At 39.2% G+C, this 21,960-nt stretch overlaps 1 protein-coding gene and 2 non-coding genes across 3 annotated transcripts in view; 1 reads left to right on the top strand and 2 right to left on the bottom strand.

The window, feature by feature from the left end:
- The first annotated feature begins 8,458 nt into the window (after window positions 1-8,458).
- ASXL2 (ASXL transcriptional regulator 2) overlaps window positions 8,459-21,960 on the top strand; it is a 115,144-nt gene continuing 101,642 nt past the window's right edge. The window contains exon 1 of the mRNA XM_065928702.1: window positions 8,459-8,763. Within this exon, the coding sequence (XP_065784774.1) occupies window positions 8,707-8,763 (57 nt within the window). The 5' untranslated portion in view covers window positions 8,459-8,706. The remainder of the gene's footprint in view (window positions 8,764-21,960) is intronic.
- On the bottom strand, window positions 18,305-18,377 carry TRNAG-CCC (transfer RNA glycine (anticodon CCC)). The gene has a single exon. It is a non-coding gene; the product is annotated as a tRNA-Gly (tRNA).
- Window positions 20,780-20,909, bottom strand: LOC136165844 (small nucleolar RNA SNORA33). The gene has a single exon (XR_010662811.1). It is a non-coding gene; the product is annotated as a small nucleolar RNA SNORA33 (small nucleolar RNA).

The following is a 21,960-nucleotide window of genomic DNA, read 5'->3' as shown; positions in this document are numbered from 1 at the left end:
ATGCTAGCAATATTATACCCATTTTCCACATGAGAAAACTGAGGCCAAGTAGGATTTTTTTAAAAAATGTTAGTGTTAGTCGCTTGGTCATGTCCAACTCTTTGTGACCCCATGGACTATATATAGCTCACCAGGCTTCTCGTCCATGGAATTCTCCAGGGAAGAATACTGGAGTGGGTTGCCATTTCATTCTCCAGGGGATCTTCCTGAACCAGGGATTGAACCCAGGTCTCCTGAATTGCAGGCAGATTCTTTACCAACTGAGTCACCAGGGAAGCCCTGGTGAAGCCCTGAAGTCACACACTATTGATGAAATTAGAATTTCATTTATTTGATTTGACTCTGGAGTAGAGGTTCTTAATCATTCCACTACTTGTTTTTGTGTTTGTTTGCCTCTTTGTTGGAAGAAGGCAATGGCAACCCATTCCAGTTCTCTTGCCTGGAAAATCCCATGGATGGAGGAGCCTGGTGGGCTGCAGTCCATGGGGTCACCAGGAGTGGGACATGACTGAGCGACTTCACTTTCACTTTTCACTTTCATGCATTGGAGAAGGAAACGGCAACCCACTCCAGTATTCTTGCCTAGAGAATCCCAGGGACAGGGGAGCCTGGTGGACTGTCGTTTATGGGGTCGCACAGGGTCGGACATGACTGAAGCAACTTAGCAGCAGCAGCAGCAGTGGCAGATCTAGTAATCCAGAAATTGCGAAGTTATGATAAATATAAAAGCATTTATGTAATATAATATGAAAATATCTGAGATTTCTGTTCATAACAAAGTCATAGGTAACAAATCAGTTTAAAGTTAGTGAAAATAAATATGTAATTTCATCTAAGCTAACTGGCTCCTCTCTAGGCCCCCGGTTAGGAAACCTGACCTAAAACCTGAGGATGTAATGCCCTCTGGAAGACCAGTTATAAAGCCCTTCTAACTGATGTTGTTTCTAATCTCAGTTACTATCCCTGCCCCATCTACTCTCTTCACTGACTGTCACTCTAAATCACAATCTAAAGGGCTCTTCCTTGTATCCTTGCTGGACACCCTCTCCACCCCTAATCCCCATAGAATTTATCACCTTTTCGTCCATTTCACTTTAGGGTTTTGCATATATGTTTATGACTGCATGTAGAGCACTGTATGTTTGTCTATGTATATAGAGCTGTATGTATGTATGTCTATGCATGTAGAGCATATATGTTTATGACTGCATGTAGAGCACTGTATCATATCTATGTAATCCCCATAGAATTTATCACCTTTTGGTCCATCTCACTTTAAGGTTTTGCATATATGTTTATGACTGCATGTAGAGCACTGTAACATATTTAATTTTTTATATATCTTTTTTACTTTAACATTAGCTACTTGGGAGTAGGGGCTATGTCTTGCTCATTTACTTACTTTTTCATTTAATAAAATTATATTGAGCATCTCCTGTTACAAGGTGTTATTCTAGACACTGAAAATATAATAATGAACATCACGGACATAGTCTTTATCCTCCATGTTTTGCCATCTTGCACTCATTTCTGGTCCTCAGTGTTTGGCTCATGATTGGAATATACTAAATTAATCTGTTTAATTGAATTGTCTTGAGTATTTCAAGGTCATATTACTAGTTGGCCAAAATTGCTCCTAAGAGAAATATTTCTTGAGAAGTTCTTTATCTTCATATCTTCATATAAATTGCCAGGTATAGAGTAGACATTCAAAAGTCAATTCTTTTCTTGTCTTTTCCTCTGCTAGTCACCAAGTAAGCTAAATCTTGTTGCGTAGTAGAGAAATGGAAACAGGGTATTTAAAAGTTTTGCAGGAGGGAAGAAGAGTTAAGAACATCTACTTATAACATGTGTGTGTTAGTTGCTCGGTTGTGTCTGACTCTTTGCAACCCCATGGACTGTAGCCTGCCAGGGTCCTCTGTCCACGGGATTTTACAGGCAAGAATATTGGAGTGGGTTGCCATTCCCTTCTCCAGGGGATCTTCCTAACCATGAGAATCAGGAGAATCTGGCTCTCCCGCACTGCAGGCAGATTCTTTACTGTCTAAACTACCAGGGAAGCACTTATACAGTTCTCTCTGTTAGGCCTGAATGATGTAAAAGATGTAAAGTGCTTGAATAGCACCTGTTACATTGTAAGCCAGCAACAAATACAAGATACAATAGCTAACATTTGTTGATGGCTTACAACATACCAGGTGCTATTTGAAGCCCTTTACATCTAATACTTCATTCAGACTTAGTAGAGAGAACTGAGGCTTAAAAAGTATAAGTAACTTGCCCAACTTCTGATAGGCAGAATGTACTTAGGTGTGGGAATTCCAGCCCAGTCAGCCTGAGTCTGGCACCTCTTTCTTTGTGTAGCCACTGCTGTTGACCAATGCAGGGTCAGAGGCAAGGACTTTGAACAGGATCCACTAACAGCCTGCATCCTGGTCATGACCTAAGTCAAGGCAAGCATGTTTAAAATGACAAAGTGATCAAGGCTTAAGTCTGTGGCTAGGGTAGAGCTAACAAGGGCTTCAGAATATAGGACCTATGCTCTGGTGCATTCTTGCTACACTGTTTATTCAATATTATCTTTTAAAAAATTTTATTCATTTATTTATTTATTTTTGGCTTTGCTGGGTCTTCATTGCTGGGTGTGGGCTCTTCTCTAGTTGCGGCCAGTGGGGGCTGCTTTTCATTGTGGTGTGCAGGTTTTGGATTGCAGTGGCTTCTCTTGTTGCAGCTTGAGGGCCCTAGAGTGTTCAGGCTTCAGTAGTTGTGGGCTTAGTTGCTAAGTAACATGTAGGATCTTCCCATTCCAGGGACTGAACCCGTGTCTCTTGAATTGGCAGGTGGATTCTTAATCACTGGGCCACCAGGGAAATCCACTATTGTCTTTCTAAAACAACTGTTTCTCCCTGAAATTAATGTTCATTCTACCACTTGTGAGGCTACAGGAAAAATTTTCTTAAAAAGGAAATGTCCTTGGATTACCATTAGACAGAACTGAATAATTCTACCAAGCTGGGGCATTTTTCTACAGTTAATTATAATGAATTCTGATTACCATGTGCATCATTTACCTAATCTGGACCCAAACTGAAACATAAAACATAAGTACAAAGAATATCTGATTATTTTTTGGACATATGAACAAAAGTAACTTTAAAAATATTTTTTCCTTCTCCAATCAAAAGATATAGAGTTGCTGAATAGATTAAAAAATAAGACCCAATTATATGCTGTTACAGGAGACTCACTTCAGCTTTAGAGGCATGCACAGACTGAATGTGAAGGGATGGAAAAAGATAATCCACGCAAATGAAAGCCAAAAAGAGCAGAGACTATACTTATATTACACAAAATAGACTTTTTTCCCTTTCTTTTTAACCTGTTTTCCCCCCATTTTTATTGAGAAATAGTTGGCATACATTACTGTATAGGTTTAAGGCATACAGCATGACTGTTTGAATTATATATATTGTGAAATGATTACCACAATGGGTTAACGTCCACCATCTCATATAGATAAAATAAAAATAAATTTTTTTCCTTGTGATGAGATTTATCTTTTTTCATTGATTATGATTTAAGACTCATCTATGTTGTCGGATGTATTAATATTTTATTCCTTTTGCTTGCTCAGTAGTATTCTATTGCATGCATATACCAGACTTTGTTCATCTGTTCACCAGCTTATGGATGATGGTTTTTCATGTTACCCTTTTACAGTCATACCTATTTCCCTCCCTCCACTATCTCCAAACTCTCACAACCAATAATTTATTCTCTATCTCTATAATCTTGTTATTTACACACAAAATAGACATTAAGCCAAAAACTGTAGCAAGATACAAAGAAGGTCATTATATAATGATAAAAGGATTGATTTATCAAGAGTATAACATTTGTAAATAGTTGCATACTCAACATAGGAGCACCTAAATATATAAAGCAAATATTAACAGATTTTAAGGGAGAAATATACAGCATTACAATAATAGTAGAAGACTTAAAAATCTGATTTCAACAATGGATAGGTCATCCAGAAAGAAAAGTCAATAAAGAAACTTTGGACTTAATGCCATGTTAGACTAGATGGAATTAACAGATACTTACTGAACATCCCATCTAATAGCAGCAGAATATACATTGTTCTCATGTGTACATGGAACATTCTCCAGGATAGATTATATGTTTGGCTGCAAAAAAATCTTAGTACATTCAAGAAAACTGAAATTCTATCAAGCATCTTTTCCAGCCATAATGATATGAAACTAGAAATCAATTAAAGGAAGAAAACTAAAAAATTCACAACTATGCTGAGACTAAACAACATCCTCCTGAACAAACAGTGGGTCAAATAAATCAAAAGGGAAATTAAAAATCTTGAGACAACTTAAAATGGAAATATAACATAATAAAACTTTTGGGATGCAGCAAAAGCAGTTTCAAGAGGGAAGGTTACAGAAATAAACGCTTACATTAAGAAAAAAAGAAAGCTCTCAGAATTCCCTGGCAGTCCAGTGGTTAGGACTTGGCATTCTCATTGCTGGGGACTCTAGGTTCAATTCCTATTTGGGGAACTAAAATTTCATAAGCTGCATTGGAGAAGGAAATGGCAACCCACTCCAGTATTCTTGCCTGGAGAATCCCAGGGATGGAGGAGCCTGGTGGGCTGCCACCTATGGGGTCGCACAGAGTTGGACACAACTGAAGCGACTTAGCAGCAGCAGCATGCATGGCAAAAAAAGAAAGCTCTCAAATAGACAACCTAACTTTACACCTCAAGGAACTAGAAAAGGAAGAACAAACTAAGCTCAAAGTGAGTAGAAAGAAGAAAATAACAGAGATCAGAGTAGAAATGAATGAAATAGAGACTTAGCAGATAGTAGAAAAGATCAATGAAACTAAGAACAGTTTTTTAAGAAGTTAAACACAAATACACAAACCTTTAGTTAGACTAACCAAGAAAAAAGAAAGAGGACTCAAATAAAATTATAAATGAAAGAGGAGACATTACAACTGATACTAAAACTGATACTACAGAAATATAATGAATCTTAAGAGACAACTATGAATAATTAATCAATCCTGAATATCATTGGAAGGACTGATGCTGAAGCTGAAGCTCCAATACTTTGGCCTCCTGATGCAGAGCCGACTCATTAGAAAAGACCCTGATGCTGGGAAAGATTGAAGGCAGGAGGAGAAGGGGACGACAGAGGACAAAATGGTTGGATGGCAACACCTACTCAATGGACATGAGTTTGAGCAAGCTCCAGTAGGTGGTGAAGGACAGGGAAGCCTGGAATGCCGCAGTCTATGGGTATGCAAAGAGTCAGACACTACTGAGTGACTGAACAACATGAATAATTAATTATATGCCAACATTTTGGACATCCTAGAAGAAATGAATAAATTCCTAGAAACAGATAGCCTACCAAGACTGAATCATGAAGAGATAGAAATCTGAATAGACTTACTACTAGTAAGGAGATTGAATCAGTAGTCAAAAACCTCCTAACAAAGAAGTGTCTAGGACCCGATGCCTTCATGGTGAATTCTACCAAACATTTAAGGAAGAATTAATACCAAACCTTCTCAAGCTTTTACAGCAAATGGAAGAGGAAGGAACTCTTCCAAAATCATTATATGAGGCCAACCTAAGCCAGAAAAGGACACAAAAGAAAATTAGAGACCAATATCTCTGAGGAACACCCATGCAAAAATCCTCAACAACATATTAGTAAACCAATTCCATGGTATATTAAAAGGATCATATACCATGATCAAGTGGGATTTATTCTAGGGATGCAAGGGTAGTTCAATATCCACAAATCAATGTGATACAACACATTAACAAAACGAAGGATAAAAACATATGATCATTTCAATAGGTACAGAAAAAGCACTAGACAAAATTCAACATCCTTTTTAAGATAAAAACTGTCAATAAATTTGTATAGAGGGAATGTACCCCAACATAATAAAGGCCATATTTGATAAGCCCACAGCTAATATCATACTCAAAGGAGGAAAGCTGAATGCTTTTCTTCTAAGAATAGGAACAAGACAAGGATGCCACTCTTGGCACTTTTATTCAACATGGTATTGAAGTCCTAGCCAGAGAAATTAGGAAGAAAAAGAAATAAAAGACATCCAAATTGGAAAGGCAGAGACAAAACAGTCACTATTTGCAGATGACAGGATTTTATATATATTAAATGAAAACCCTAAAGACTCCACCAAAAACTATTAGAACAAATAAACAAGTTCAGTAAAGTTACAGGGTACAAAATCAATATACAAACATCTGTTGCATTTTTTTTTTTTTGTGGCTTGTGGGATATTAGCTCCCCAACCAGGGATCAAACCCAGGTCCATGGCAGTGAAAGCTCACATCCCAACCATAGGACTACCAGGGAATTCCCCTGTTGCATTTTAATATACTAACAACAAACTATCAGAAAGAGAAATTAAGAAAACAATCCCATTGACAATAGCATCAAAAAGAATACTTAGGAATAAATTTAACCAAGGAGGTGAAAGATCTATACCCTTACCCTGAAACTGTAAGACACTGATGAAAGAAACTGAAGAAAACACAAATAAAAGGAGATATTCTATGCTTACGGTTGGAAGGATTAATGTTATTAAAATGTCCATACTGCACATAGTGATATACAAAGTCTATGTAATCAGTTTCAAAATTTCAAAGACATTTTTCACACAAATAGAAAAAAAAAAAAAAAACAACTTAAAATTTGGGTTAGATGGCAAATCCCAGTCAACAGCTGGGAATGGAGAGAGGCTTCTTGAACCGACCTAGGCTTTAGAGTGACATGGTATATACCTGGAGTGTTACGGATAGTGTTATGAGTTACTAAAAGAATTTGTGAAAATATATTTCTTACCAGTTGCTGCTATGGGGTTGTTTGCTCAATGACTGAAGTAGAAAAATAAGGAAGTATCTACATGGGCTCTCATGCTCCCTATTAAGACTTTGTCTGCTGGTGTGTAACAGCACACTTTTATTTATTTTGGCTGTATCTCCTAGCAACGGGGACCTTAATTCCCTGAACAGGGATCAAACTCATGTCCCCTGCATTGGGAGCACTAAGTCTTTACCACTGTGTTACCTGGTAAATCCCCTGATCCCTTGTAAAAACTGAGGGAAAGTTATAAATCCTCTTTGCAGAAAATGCACAGCTAATACACACAAAATATTTTCCATAATTTTAGGGGGCTATATACTTCTGAAACCTATCCTGGACTCCAAGTTAAGGACTGTTCTCAACTGTCTCTTCTCCCAAGAGGCAGCCCAACTCTCAGTCCTATTTTATTTTTTAAAAATATTTATTTATGTAGCTGCAGTACATCTTTAGTTGTGACATGTGGGATCTAGTTCCCAACCAATAATCAAACCCTGGTCCGCTGCATTGGGAGTACAGAGTCTTGGCCAGCGGACCACCAGCGAAGTCCCTCAGTCCTATTTCAGAATATCCTAAGTTTAGTAGATCAGAAGCAGGTTCTGGAAGCAGGTGGGTTTGGGAGATTACTAGGCATTACTACACATTGTATTTACTTTGCAAAGTATAAACACATGAACAATGCAACAGAAGATGCCACATTCTGGATCTTTCAGGAGGTCGTTATGGTCACTACAAATAATGGTTTCTGACCACAGATCCAGCTGAATCATTCAGCAAATATTTACTGGGCGCCTGATATGTACAGGCACTGAGCCAGGCAGTGAGCTCACCAAGATAAAAAAGACTCCATTTGTGTCCTTGATGAGACATTCACATGTAAAAGCATGAATGTAGTTGTTGGTGGCCTGAAAATAAAGGTTACCTAAGTCTGAGAAGCATTCTGAGGTGACGGAAAGGACTCTGAGCTTGTGATTTGATTTTTGGCTTCACTACATTCTAGTGTGGCGTCACTCAATCTCAGATTGGTTCATCTATTAAGTGCCGCAAATAAGTAGATGAGAACTGTGGCAAATCTTCAAAAAGATAACATTTTAAAAAATGAAAAAATGAACATGGACAAACAGAAAGGGCAAGTTACAGGCTTATTGAAAATGACAGTTGAGAGAGTCACCCCCAGAGGGAAGAGCCTAACTCTTCCCAGTCTCTACAGACACCGCCGCACCCCGCACGCGGTCAGAAACCGCCCAATAAACCTTCCGGGACGGATCAAGTTCCGCTTCCGCAAGCAGGTTTTCGCTGTAGGCGTGAGCGAAGGACGCCCGACGCAAGTTAGCGTCGGACCTCCCCATTGCGCATGCTCGGGAGGAGAGGCTGAGAACGGAAGGACGGGGGAGTGGCCAGACGCCGCGGCCGGCCGGCTAGCTCTCCCTGTGGCCTCGCGCGGGAGGCGGGGGCGCGCGCACGCTCGTTCGCGCGGCCGGCTGCGTACAGTAGTGACGGCCGCGCGGGAGCGGTCACATGACCGTAGCGGCTGCCTGTACAGTAAGGACCCAATATGGCAGCGGCGGTAGCAGTGGTAACGGCAGCAGGAGGACCGGCCGCCCCATAGACCGCCCCCAGCGCACCACCCCCGCCGCTTCCTCTGCTCCGGTGCTCCTCCGGCCTGACTTCCCCTTTCTCCCACCTTTCCCGGCACCGCGGGAAAAACAGCGCAGGGCAGAGCAGGCAGGGAGGGCGGCCGGAGCCCGGACACGGGAGCCTCCCAGTCAGTTCAAGACCCGACATGAGGGAAAAGGGCCGTAGGAAGAAGGGCAGGACCTGGGCGGAGGCCGCCAAGACGGTAAGGCGGAGGGAGCGGACGGGAAGGCTGGGAGGATTTTGTTCGTTCGCCGCCCTCCCTCGGTCGCAGGGGAAGGGAGGTCAGTGGCACTGCGACCCGGCTAAGGGGGGCACAAAACCGCGCTGCGAGGGCGGCGGTTAGTGTCGGGCTTGTGGTCCCTATGGGAATGGAGGCGCCTAGCGGAAGAGGGTCGCCGCGGGGCCGTGGCTTCTCCCCGCGTCTGCGATGGTTCCTCTATGGTGTTTTGGAGCTGCCTCTCGGGGTCACTGCGCTCTCACCCCATTCTGTGGTAGCCCCTGCCCCAGCTTGGGGAAGCCTGTTGTGCTTGCACATAACCGGTTCTTCTCCCTTGTGCGACTGAGGAGCCCCCATTGGATGCGGATAGGAGAATGCTTATGCGTGCACCCAGCCCCAGAAAGAAGAGGGGAGCGGTGAAGCTGGGTAGAATTGACCCGCTGTAGCAGGCACACCGCCTCACTCCGGGTCCCCGGCTTGTCTGGGCTCCTGGATCCGGCCGGAGGTCACGAGGCTCTTGTTTTATGTTTGCTGTTGGAGCCGAAAGTGCAGGAGGTGTTTAGAAACGAAGTAACAGGTGGGACTTGTAGAATTTTTTTTTTTTTTTTCTGTTTCCGTAGAGACCTACTCTGAACAAGGCAGCAGTGCATGGTGGGACCTGTAGTTTTACCCGGCCTTGACTTTTTCGCAGCTAGAGTGGTGATGGCCTCACCAAGTTGTGATTAGTGGATAAAACCATCCTTTTTTTCCTTCTAAATTTATCTTAACGAAATTTAGAGGTAGGTTTAAAAAATAGAGTATTGAGGATGAGTGAGAACTTTTATGTTTTTTATGAAAAAGTTAAAAGCGTCCATGTATATATATTTAGAAATGAAAGGTTTGGAGAAAGTCAAGTTCATTCCATCTTCTGAGGGTGCAGCAGAAAAGTAATAGGACGTAAGACAGCAGCGTTTTAGTGTTGGGAAGTGTGAAGGATTGGAAGCATTATTTTTAATGGTGAATCATGTCAATAATATTTGTATAACCTGGAGAGCCCCTCTAAATGAAGCCCCTCTTTATGGTGTGTTGTATGTTTTATATTTTAAAGGGGAGTTTTCTGAATATAAAAGTAACAAATGTTCACTGTGGGAAAGTTAGGAAAATTATAGTATTTTAGTATAAAAAAGGAAATAAATCATGTATTTAACTTCACCAGGCTCTGTGAACATTTGATATATTACCGTCCAGTTTTTTTTATTTCCCCAAATCTGGGTCCTTTTGTTTATTCATTCTTGCACATTTGCTTTGTAAATCTTTTGCATTTGTTTTGTAAATGTTATGTTTTAGAGGATTCATGAACCTTAAACTTGTTTGTCTGTTTTAGTAGGACATGTGGAAAAGTTAGTGAATAAATAAAAGCACATTTGTTGTGTGCTTTCATTTACAGTGTATCTTCATAACTGTAGTTGCTGGCCGTTTCCCTCCAAAGAAAAAACTCTAGAAATAATTTTGTTGGGTGGTGGGGAAATTCCTCCTTCACAAAAGACTTTTATTTTGTTCTACTTGATCAGCACTACTTCACGACCTCTTTTATTTAAAGAAGGATGGTAAATTCGTAAGTAACCAGATCCCAACCTTCATTGTGTTAATTAAAGTCTCTAAAATTTCATGAGTACTTTATGAATTATCTCTTGGGATAAAATAGTCTGATCTTTGGGAGATTGTGACAGGAGAAATTTGCATCTACAGTCTATTTTCCTGTAGTAAATTATTATGTTTGCTCATTTATAACAAACATTTCAAGCCTTAGCTAGTTATGTGCAAGTAGTATTTAGAAGATGTAAAGACTAGAGCTAATCAGTAGAGCTTCGAGTGAGTTCCTGAAGTGATTAGTATATTAGTATATTAGTGGTTTGGTATTTTTATTTGATTCTGGCAAATATGTAAGAGCTCAGACTAAATAAAAATGAATTTTAGAAAGAGAATGGTGACACCAAAACTTCTTTTTTCTAGTAGCCAAAATCTAGAAAACAGTCTACTCTTTTTTTATCATCTATAAAGTGAGTAATTAAAATAAACCTCAGTGTTCAAAAGGTTTCTGTTTATAGGAGAAATAGGTAGAAGTAAATGTGAGAAAAATAAAAGTAAATATTTAATATTTTCAGATGTAGAATAATGAGATCAGAAAGTTAGTGGTTTGACAGATAGAGATAACTTTGACCTAAATTAGGAAACTGTATATTTTATAAGATTAAGAGAACCAGGAGAAGCAAGTCTTAAACTTACCTCATAGGCATTAAGGCCAAATGTTCTAGGAACAGAGTTTCAGAAAGGATATGTTAAACTTATTCATTGAATATAGGTCATATCTACTTCATATTTCATTGTGTTCTTGGTACTTACATTGTAGAGCTATCCTGTTTTAGGGAACGTTATTAAAATGGGGTTGTGTTCCTGACCAATAATAGAGCAATAGATAAATAAAATTATTCAGTAACATATGTATTTATATCCTATATATTAGTGATTTGGGGTGTTGTGTGTATGTGAGAGAGAGAAACAAATTGATACAGGATTGCTGTGAACAACCTGAAAAAGCAAAAATAATACGATTTGTAATTATTATATAAGATTATGCCAAAGTCTGATTAAATGTAGAGAATAGATGGGTTCCAATAACTGAAGACATTATACAGAGAAATAATGGGATTAAGACTCACTTGAACTTATTGTTCATTCACAGCAGTGGATTGTGTCCCTACTGATCTTATATTTGTCTCATAAATACACTAGTTATATAAAGCATTATTCAAGTATTTAGTTAACAGTATTACATTTTAAATTTATTTATTTATTGGCTGCACCCTGTGGCTTGCAGGATATCAGTTCCCCCACCAGGAACTGAACCCAGGCCATGGCAAGACTGGAATACTAACCCCTAGGCCACCAGGGAACTCCCATTACGTGTTTTAAATTTTAAAGGTAGCAGTGGTAGTGGTGATGATGTGATTTGGATAAGAGACCTGCAGTATGGTGTTTGGTGCAATTAAAACAGAAAAATTTGTAGTAAGCCAGAGATACTGAAAATCATTACATTGACTTTAGAACTGTGTTCAAAGATACGCTCTTTTTTTTTGTTTGTTTTGTTTAAGCAAAACAAAGCATTGTATCATGTACACATTAGGTGACATCCCTGAGGAATTTAGCTATTTTTACAAAATAGAACTTTCAAAAGAGTATAATTTTGTTGATACCTTTTTTTTGTTTTGGGAGTTTTCCCTTGTCGTATACCACAGCTGGGGACGTATTAAAAGGGAAAAGTGTCTTTTTAGGACAAGTTTGTGATAGTAGGTGAAAGAGAGCAGCAGACCTTAGAGACTGCATTAGGTTATCTTTGAGGAGTGAAGTGGTCAGAGTGTAAGTAAAGGATGAGTGTTAGAGGTGAGGAGAATAGCAGGCGAGTGTAGATCTTTAGCATGTGATTTCTAGACTGAAGAAAAAGGGTTGGTTTTTTTTTTTTTTTGGTATCTATACTTCACTTAGTGGTTAATACTGTTTTGAAAGTACGTAGGTTTTTAAATTTATGTTATTTACCTAAAGTCATTTGGGCTTCCCCAGTGGCTCAGTGGTAAAGAATCCGTCTGCAGTACAGGAGCCACAGGTTCTATCCCTGGGGTGGCAAGCCCCCCTGGAGGAGGTCATGGCAGCACACTCCAGTATTCTTGCCTGGGGAATCCCCATGGACGGAAGAGCCTGGTGGGCTACAGTCCATGGGGTTGCAGAGAGTCAGACATGACTGAAGCACACATGCCTAAAGTCATTTAACTTCAGGAAATAAAATGGAAGAAAATTTCTATTAAAGAAATAACTCATAAGCTAATTACCTTTCTGTAGGAAGTACTGAAAATAGAAAATAATTATTTAAAAGTAAAATGATAAAATATATGTAATGATTAGAAAGAAAAAAGTCTTAAAATATACTTTAGAAAAAACAGACATATTAGAAACTTTTGAGTTCTCTTAATCTTGACCATAAGTAATTATCTTCTGCTAGGAGTATGGCCAGGCCTGGGGATATCTCCTTGGGCCTGTATTGGTTGGCTAGAGTCTTTCTATGTCTGAATTTGTCTTATGTTTGTACTTGTAAATATTAGAATCTCCAGGAGAGTGTGCATCTTGGAAAACCATATTAAAGAAATATATTGTTTTATAGAAAGTAAAACTGGACAAAATCTTCCTGGAATATGTTAAAAATAGAATGAGAAAGATTGTGAAGAGCATGGGTGAAAAACTGAGAAACTGCTCTAACCCATACTTTTCAAAACTAACCAGTTTTTTTGAGGTATAATTGACATAAAATTATAAGATATTATATACGTTTATGAGATTTCCATCTGCAGGTCTGTTTGTGCTAGGGGATTTTTTGCTTGACAGATCTTCCTTTTTGCCTTAATACTGAAGTAAATTTCCCTTGTATTCTTCTCTTGAATTTTATATTATTGTTTTCAGTTCATCCTTCATTCTGTCCTGTTCTCATGTTCCTGTCTTGAAAGCCCACAAACTAAGGAGAAGGGAAGGAAAAATCTTTTTTAAACACATAAGTTAAAAATTTCTGTGGAAAGTGCTGTTGCTGCATCTCCTAGAATTATGACAGGAGCTGAGAAAATGATGTCAGATTTGCAGAAGTCCTTACTCTTTCCTCATCCACAAAATCTATCTACTTTTAAAAGGCTGTGCAATTTTGCTGTCAGTGAAAGGGCATTATGTTTTCACTACAAAAGCTATCTGGAAGGAGGCCAGTTGTGTGGAAGATATAACTTCAGGATCCTGATCAGTAAGGTTTGTCTGCTGTCTTTATCCTTTTTATTAATACATGCATGCATACTGAGTCGCTTCAGTCATGTCCTACTCTTTGCGACCCCATGGACTGTAGCCCTCCAGACTCCTCCGTCCATGGGATTCCCCGGGCAAGAATACTGGAGTGGGTTGTCATGCCCTCTTCCAGGGGTTCTTCCTGACCCAAGGATCTAAGCTGCATCTTTTATGTCTCTTGCATTGGCAGGCGGGTTCTTTACCAGTAGGGCCACCTGGGAAGCCAGAAGACTTGGAATGCTCCACTAGTTCTGTTTTCTTTCTTTCCATATCTCATAGAGGCCATCCTCATAGTTATAGTGTTGTAGTATTGGGCAATTTAGTACTTTTAGTACAGTTTGATTTATCGTGTTTTTAGGGTTTTTAAAAGGTTTTTGAGCATACTTAATTTTAGAATTCTTTAGATATGACTTAAAAACAATAGTGTTAGTTTTCTATTACAGCTATATAGGCTCTTTTTAAAAATAACTTATTCATTTATTTATATTTGGTTGGGGGGGGGCGGGTTTCCTTGCTGCCTGTAGGCTTTCTCAGGTTTCGGAGAGCAGGAGCTACTCTTTGTTGCGGTGGTTTTTCTCCTTGCAGAGCACAGGCTCTAGGCACACGGGCTTCAGTAGTCGCAGCACGTGTGCTCATTAGTTTCAGCTCTCCTGCTCTGAAGTTCAGGCTTGTAGTTGTGGCGCACCTCGGCGTGTGGAATTTTCCTGGATCAAGGATTGAACCCGTGTTCCCTGCATTGGCAGGTGAATTCTTATCCACTGTATCACCAGGGAAGTCTTAGACTCATGGTTTTTAAAAAAGTAGAACGGCAGTATGTAGAGAGTCTTGGATGAGTCACTATACTAGGAATAGGAATTAAGTGCATATACAAATATTGAAAATAATTTAGTTTCCAAACTGAAATTAATGTGCTTAGTCACTCAATTGTGTCTGACTCTTTGCAACCCCATGGATGTAGCCCTCCAGGCTCCTCTGTCCGTGGGGATTCTTCAGGCAAGAATACTGCAGTGGGTTGCCATGCCCTGCTGCATCTGTAGTCTTTGCCATTTTGGTACATTAACAGAGCATTTCTTTAGCTGTTTTGTTCAGTAGAACTTGATGGAAATGGTCTGTATCTGTGCTGTCCAGTACACTAGCCACTTGTCAAGTGTGGCCATTGAGCACTTGAAATGTGACTAGCAGGACTAAAGAGCTGGATTTTGAATTTTATTTAATTTTAGTTAAGCTTAAATACCTACATTTGTTTAGTGGCTGTTATTATAGAGTAACTTCCTATGCTTATTGACTTTCTGTGTATTTTTCAGTAAACTTGTCTGTTCAGATTTTTGCCCTTATTTTATTTTATTTTTTTGCTTCCTGGTCTTTTTTATACTAATTTCTAAGAGTGCAGTGTAGATTAAGGAAACTGGCCCTTTGTCATACATGTCAGAGATCTGTTTCCCAATTTTGGCTTTGACCGATTTATGCAGTTTTTTTTTCTGCCCATTTTTTTTCTGTTAATATATTAATAAATAAATTTGCCAATCTTTACCTTTTGTGTTTTTCTAGGTTTTGAGTCCTATTAAGAAAAACGTTCTCAAAGATTATAAATGAGTGCTTTAAAAAATGTTTACCTCTGAAGGTATATATTCCCCAAATAAAATGCATATTTTATTATGAACAAGTAGGAAGAAATTCAGTTTATATGTATCAGTAAGACTGTGCTTCTTGATGGCAGAGACTTTTCTTTTAAATGTTTCTACCTGCAGAAATGAGTGCTAAACCTTTGTTGTTGCTCACCTTTTTTATTGGTGATAAGACACTGTTCTCTCTTTAAAGAGAGCACAATTTGAGTAAAATTAATCAACTATATTGAGTCTTGTTTGCCGGGAAAACTGGCTCAGTACCTCTTTCTTGTTTGTGAAAGAGAGTTGTTTCAAGACACACCATGGTATTTGCCTTCCAAGACCCTTTTGAATTACATTTGGACATTTCGGTGGTAATTTTACTTCTGACCTTGCTTGACAAAACTAAAATTGGTTAATTGTAAAAACACATGTACTGAGTCCTGAACATCAAGGGACACTGTAAACCTAATTAATTACTGCGTCTTCTTGGTAATTTGCTCTTTTAGTAAAAATTATGTTGTGAAACAGTTGTCATTTGGAAATTCTTTTGCTGCTGATGTTTAGCAGCGAACATCATTGATACTACATTTAGAATGGACTTTCAGTAGCTTGGGGTGGCCCACATCATCTTGAATCTTTAACCCACTGATGTCTGAATTATTTAGTAGTTGGTTTAGCCATATTCAGTTTCAAATAAAGTGGTTAATGATATTAGTGAGTTATTCTAAAGAGTAACATAAAAATTTTAATGTATTGCTATTGATTTTCTAGTTTCCTGTATGATTTGAGTGCTTCTGGCAAATTTTGTAAGTTTAAACGGATGGTACCCATGAAATTGATATTTTTGGAAAGGTTTTCTCTTTTACATTGTGTGTTTGTGTGTGTGAGAGAGAGTGGTGGAGAGGGGAGAGAAGGAGAAAGATGTCAAAAAGAGATGCATTACAAGATAAAAATAATGAATACTTTTCATGTGTATCATTAAACACCTATGAAAGACGTAAAGAAGAATATAGGACTATCTATATATATATATTTTTGGCCTCTCCTGAGCAGTATGCAGGATCTTAGTTTCCCGACCCGAGATTGAACTCATATTCCCTGCATTGGGAGCCCAAGGTCTTAATCATTGGACCTCCAGGGAAGTTCCAAGACTATTTTTATTAGCAGCTTGGGAATAACCTTAGCAATCTGGATCTGATTTTGGTTGTTTAATTCATTGAGCTATTGTGTCAGCTTGGACAAGTCATTTAAATCAGTGCTCAAACATTAGTGTGTATAAGAATCATCTGGGAAGCTTATTGTAATGTAGGTGATTATTCAGTAGGTCTGCAGTGTAGCCAGAGATTCTGCATTTGCAATAAGTTCACAGGTGATGCTGGTGCTTTGGTATAAGGACCACATTTGGAGTTGTAGGGACCTTAGACTAACTGTTCTCAATTTCCCCCAACTTTAAGATAGAGATAATAGAATTTGCTGTTTGGAGCATCAGATGATTAGGCTAGAATGTGTGAAAAATGATTTCATGATGCCTGGTATGTTGTTGACTTCCCTGGTGGCTCAGTGGTAGAGAACCCATCTGTCAATGGAGGAGATGCAGGTTTGCTCCCTGGGTTGGGAAGCTGGAGAAGGAAATGGCAATCTACTCCTGTATTCTTGTCTGGGAAATCCCATGGACAGAGGAGCCTAGCTGGGTACAGTCCAAGGGGTCATAAGTGTTGTAAGCATGGTTTGTTAATGTTACTGAAAAATTAATAAATGTAGATCATCTAATGTTTCTGAATGAGAAAACTGAATATTGTACAGATGTTATTTCTTACTAGGTGCAGAGGTTTGAAACAGTTCTAATGAAAAGCTTTCTAGTCTCAGGGACCCCATTTGCCACTTGTTTCCCAAGGTCAGTGTGGAATGAATGACAGAGACCTGAACAAGCTGTGGACAAGTTTGGGAACGCAGTGGAAGGTCCATGTTGTGCTTTAGGAGATTGTGCGCTAGATCCCACTCTCTTGACTTAGGCTTTGTGAATTGATACGGAGAAAGCATGTAGCAAGGAATGGCAAGCAGCCTCTAGTTGCTGAGTGACTCCTGGTAGAAAGTCAGGAAGAAAATAGTAAGGGACTGAAACCTGCCAACAAGTAAGGTTCGTGGTAAGCCTGGAAAAGAATCAGATAAGTTCACAGTCCCAGCTGTCACTTCTGTTTCAGCTCTGTGCGACCCTCAGCAGAAGACCCTCTTAGGCCATGGCCAGAATCCTGGCACAGAACTGTGAGATAACTTGGTATTGTGTTCACCTAAGTTTCATCATAAACCATAATAACACCATAAATTTGTGTTGTTGGGGCTGTGTAATAGCAAACTAAAAGTAATACTAAAATCTAGTGGAGGAAGGAACATGGAAAGTTGGTCTCAGAGAGGGTTTGGCCTGGATATTCAGGGGTGAATATGGATAAGGGTATTCCAGACAAAGGAAGGCTGAAAAAATGCAGTGTATGTCTTATGCCTTTGAGTCTTGTGAAGTATAGTAAAAGATAAAGCCAGAAAAGACAATCTGGGATCCAAATGTGGAGAGTTGTAGAAGTTGAACTTACAGATATTTTTGTTCTAGTAGTTGTAATGTTTTTCTGCAGGTGATAGCATCATTGTCTGTGTTTGGGGCCATTTTTGGGGTGTATTGTAGAGAGCTGAAAAGTCTAGCTACAGAGAGGTTATCAGGGTTAGAGTAGGGCTCTCTTGAATTAAAAGGATGAATAGGGGTATACATTTTTCCCCCATCAATGTTTCTTATTTTATACCTATTCCTTGTACACCTCTCACGCTTACAGGTCTCCAACAGAAGTCTATACTTAAATTCTGCCAGTCTCTTGAAATCTTCACCTATATAGGAGGTTCTGGCATGTTCTTCAACACAACAGAATTGTATGATTCTTGAGAGGGAAAAAAGAAAGCAAACTCTTTCCCCACTTCATTCTAGCTCATGTTGATTTTTCTTTTCTCTGAATTCTTTTTTTTTCTTTTTAATTTATTCATTTATTTGGCTGTACCATGTCTTAGTTGCGGCATGTGGGATCTAGTTCCCTGACCAGGGATCGAACCTGGGCCCCCTGCATTGGGAGCTCAGAGTCTTGACCACTGGACCAGCAGGGAAGTCCCTTTTCTCTGAATTCTTACGCCACTGTTCTTCCCATTCCACGATCACCTGTGCAGCTGGTCCTCTGGGTTCTTGAGGTGGTGGAATCAGTCAGGAGTCTGTTGCACAGCCCCAGGGGGAGCTGTTCATGTTCACATGTTGTATTTTATGTGACTGTTGCTTTCAGAGTTGTGCATCACAGTGACTCTGGGTTCCATGATGCTTTTTGTTAAAACATCATTAAATATTAATTTATTTGGACTTCCCTGGTGGTGCAGTGTATAGTAGTCTGCCTGCCAATGCAGGGGACATGGATTTGCTCCCTGGTCCGGGAAGATTCCACACGCTGCGAAGCGAATAAGCCTGGGTACTGCACCTGCTGAGCCCATGTGCTGCAGCTCCTGAAGCCCATGCACTAGAGCCAGTGCTCCCCAACGAGAGAAGCCATGGCAGCGAGAAGCTCATGCACTGCAGCTAGAGAAAGCCCACAAGCAGCGAAATAAAATAGTTTAAAAAATACTGGTATAGTTCAGTTCAGCTCAGTCATGTCCGACTGGTGTATTTATTTCTGATCAAATTTAAGAATATTTTTGCTAGGAGAAAACCTATTACAGGTTTGTGATAGAAAAGTCACACCTTGAGAATAGATGGGTGGGCAGCAAGAAGGGCAGCTTTTCTAGTCTTTTTAGTATTGGGTTTGCTTCATGTGTATTTCCCAAGTCTGTTTCGTGGCAGACAGAGGTGGTAGCAAATGACAAAGGTTTGATGAAAGTGTTTCCTGTTAGCTGTGTGGTTTTTTGTGAATGCTTTACTTTTTAGATTTTATAATATGGTGGATTACATTGACATTTCAAATTTTGAATTGGCCTTACTTTCCTGGGGAAAGAAACCTTACTTGGTTGTGTATTACTCTTTATATATATTGCTGGGTTTGTTGAGGACATTTATGGTTATGTTCATAAGGAATATTAATCTGTAGTTTTTCTTGTGCTGTTTATGTCTGGGTTTTGGTATCAGGATAGTGTTGACCTCATAAAAATGGAAATCTTCCCACTTTGTTTCCTGAGAGAGATTACAATTGATCCTCACTATTCGTGGATTCAGTACAGTTGACCCTTTAACATTTTGGGTGTTAGGGGTGCCAACCCTCTGTACAGTCGAGAATCAAGTGACCTGTTGGCAACCCTCCGTATCTATAGCTCCTCATCCACAGATTGAACCAACCTTGAATTGTGTAATACTGTAGTTTTTACTGTTGGAAAAAATTCCTTGTGTAGGTGGACCTAACAGGTGTACAGTTAAACCTGTGTTGTTTTAGGGTCAGCTGTATTTGTGGATTCACCTGCTTGCTAAAATTTACTCCTCATCCCAAAATCAATACGTGGCACTCTTGTCTATTCATGGACATCGGCTGAGTGGCAAAACATTTGTCACCTGATGCTGAGATCTCTGCTGAAGTCAAACAAGGTGATGCTGTGCTTTCTTGTTTCAGCTCTCATAGTGAAAAATGTTCCTTTTGGTGGTCTATTTAGTGTCATGGTGTTTGCATTTTTGTGCTTTTTGTTAGTCCTCTCACTATTTAAAATGGCTCCCAAGTGTAGTACTGAAGTGCTGTCTGGCATTCATTCTTAAATGCAAGGAAATGGTGTGCCTTATGGAGAAAACACCTGTGTTACATAAGCTTTGTTTAGGTGTGAGTTACAGTCCTTTTGGCCATGAGTTCAAAATCAGTGAGTCAGTAATATGTATTAAATAAGATACCTCTAAACAGAAACACATGTAAAACAAGGTTATGTTGAAAAATATGACCAGAGGCTTGTAGGAACTTTGTATTTCACTTAGGAGCAGTGGATCAGTATTCGCTAATTTAACACTCATGGTGACTTTATAGAACATAACTATTGTGAATAATGAGAATGGACTGTGTGTAGAACTGGTGTTATTTCTTCTTTAAATGTTTGATGGAATTAACTAGTGAAGCATTCTGGGGTCTGGAGACTTCTTTTGTGGGAGCATTTTAACTATGAATTCATTTTCTACTATAATTAGAGAACTATTCAGATTACCTGTGTCATCTTGTGTAAGCTTTAGTCGTTTGCGGTTTTCCAGGAATTGGTTCATTTCATTTAAGTTGTTGAGTTTATGTCTGTAGAGTTGTTGGTAGTATTCTCTTATTGTTTGCAGTCTGTAGTAATATATCCCCTATTTATTCTTAATACTGGTTATTTGCCGCCCCCCCCCCCCCCTTTTTGCTAGAGATTTATCAGTTGTTTTTTTTTTTTTTAAACAAATGTGATTTTACTAAAATTTACAAACTCCCAAGTTGTTAGCACTACTAGTTACAGTGAAGCTTTACAAAAAAACAAAAGCAAAAACAAAACACAGCACATCTTATGAAGTATTCCCCACCATTAAAATGCCTTGTAGCCATTTTCAGGGACCTTAATGACTTCAATGTCTTTAAGACTCATAAATGACTTTCCTGTTGCCAGCATTTTCTAAATTTCTGCAGAAACACATTCAGGTAAGCAGATTTTTTTGGCTGGCTTGAGGTTTGTCAGTTTTTAAAAATCAATTGAAAGAACCAGCTTTTGGTTTCTTTAATCTTTTTTTGTTTTCGGTCTCATTGATATTCATTATCTTTATTATTAGTAGTAGTCATTTTTCATTCTCCCCCCACTGTCCTCAACCTCTGGTAACCACTAATCCTTCTGTGTCTTGGGTTTGCCTGTTCTGGACAGTCCATATAGATGGAGTCCTGCAACATGTGGCCGTTTGTGTCTCACTTTTTTCACTTAGTATAATGTTTTCAAAGTTCATCCATATTATAGTGTGTATCCTTTTTTTGTGGCTGAATAATATTCCCTCATGGCTGCACCACCTTTTATTTATCTCTTTATCAGTTGATGGATATTTGTATTGTTTACACTTTTGGCTATTATGAATAATGCTGCAGTGAATGTTTTGTGTACAACTTTTTGTGTCAACAAATGTTTTAATTCTTTCTGGTATGTAGGAGGGGAATTGCTAGGCCATATGTTAACTCTGTGTTTAACTTTTTGAGGAACTGAGTTATTTGTCTTTTGTTGATTTCTAAGAATTCTTCATATACTGCATCAGTTCAGTTGCTCAGTCATGTCCGACTCTTTGTGACCCCATGGACTGCAGCATGCCAGGCTTCCCTGTCCTTCACTATCTCCCAGAGCTTGCTTGAACTCATGTCCATTGAGTCAGTGATGCCATCCAGCCATCTCATCCTTTGTCACCCCCTTCTCCTCGTGCCTTCAATCTTTCTCAGCATCAGGTGTCTTTCCAATGAGTTGGCTGTTCACATCAGGTGCCCAAAGTATTGGAGCTTCAGCATCAGTCCTTCCAATGAATATTCAGGATTGATGTCCTTTAGGATTGACTGATTTGATCTCCTTTCAGTCCAAGGGACTCTCAAGAGTCTTCTCCAACACCACGGTTCAAGAGCATCAATTCTTCGGCACTCAGCCTTCTTTATGGTCAACACTCACATCCATACATGATGACAGGAAAAACCATAGCTTTGACTATACTGCATACATGTACCTTATCAGACACATCATTTGCCAATAT

The sequence above is a fragment of the Muntiacus reevesi genome, chromosome 3 (assembly GCF_963930625.1).
Source record: "Muntiacus reevesi chromosome 3, mMunRee1.1, whole genome shotgun sequence".
Taxonomy (NCBI): Eukaryota; Metazoa; Chordata; class Mammalia; order Artiodactyla; family Cervidae; genus Muntiacus; species Muntiacus reevesi.
The sequence above is the reverse complement of the archived record's forward strand: the minus strand, read 5'-3'. Positions and strand labels throughout refer to the sequence as shown.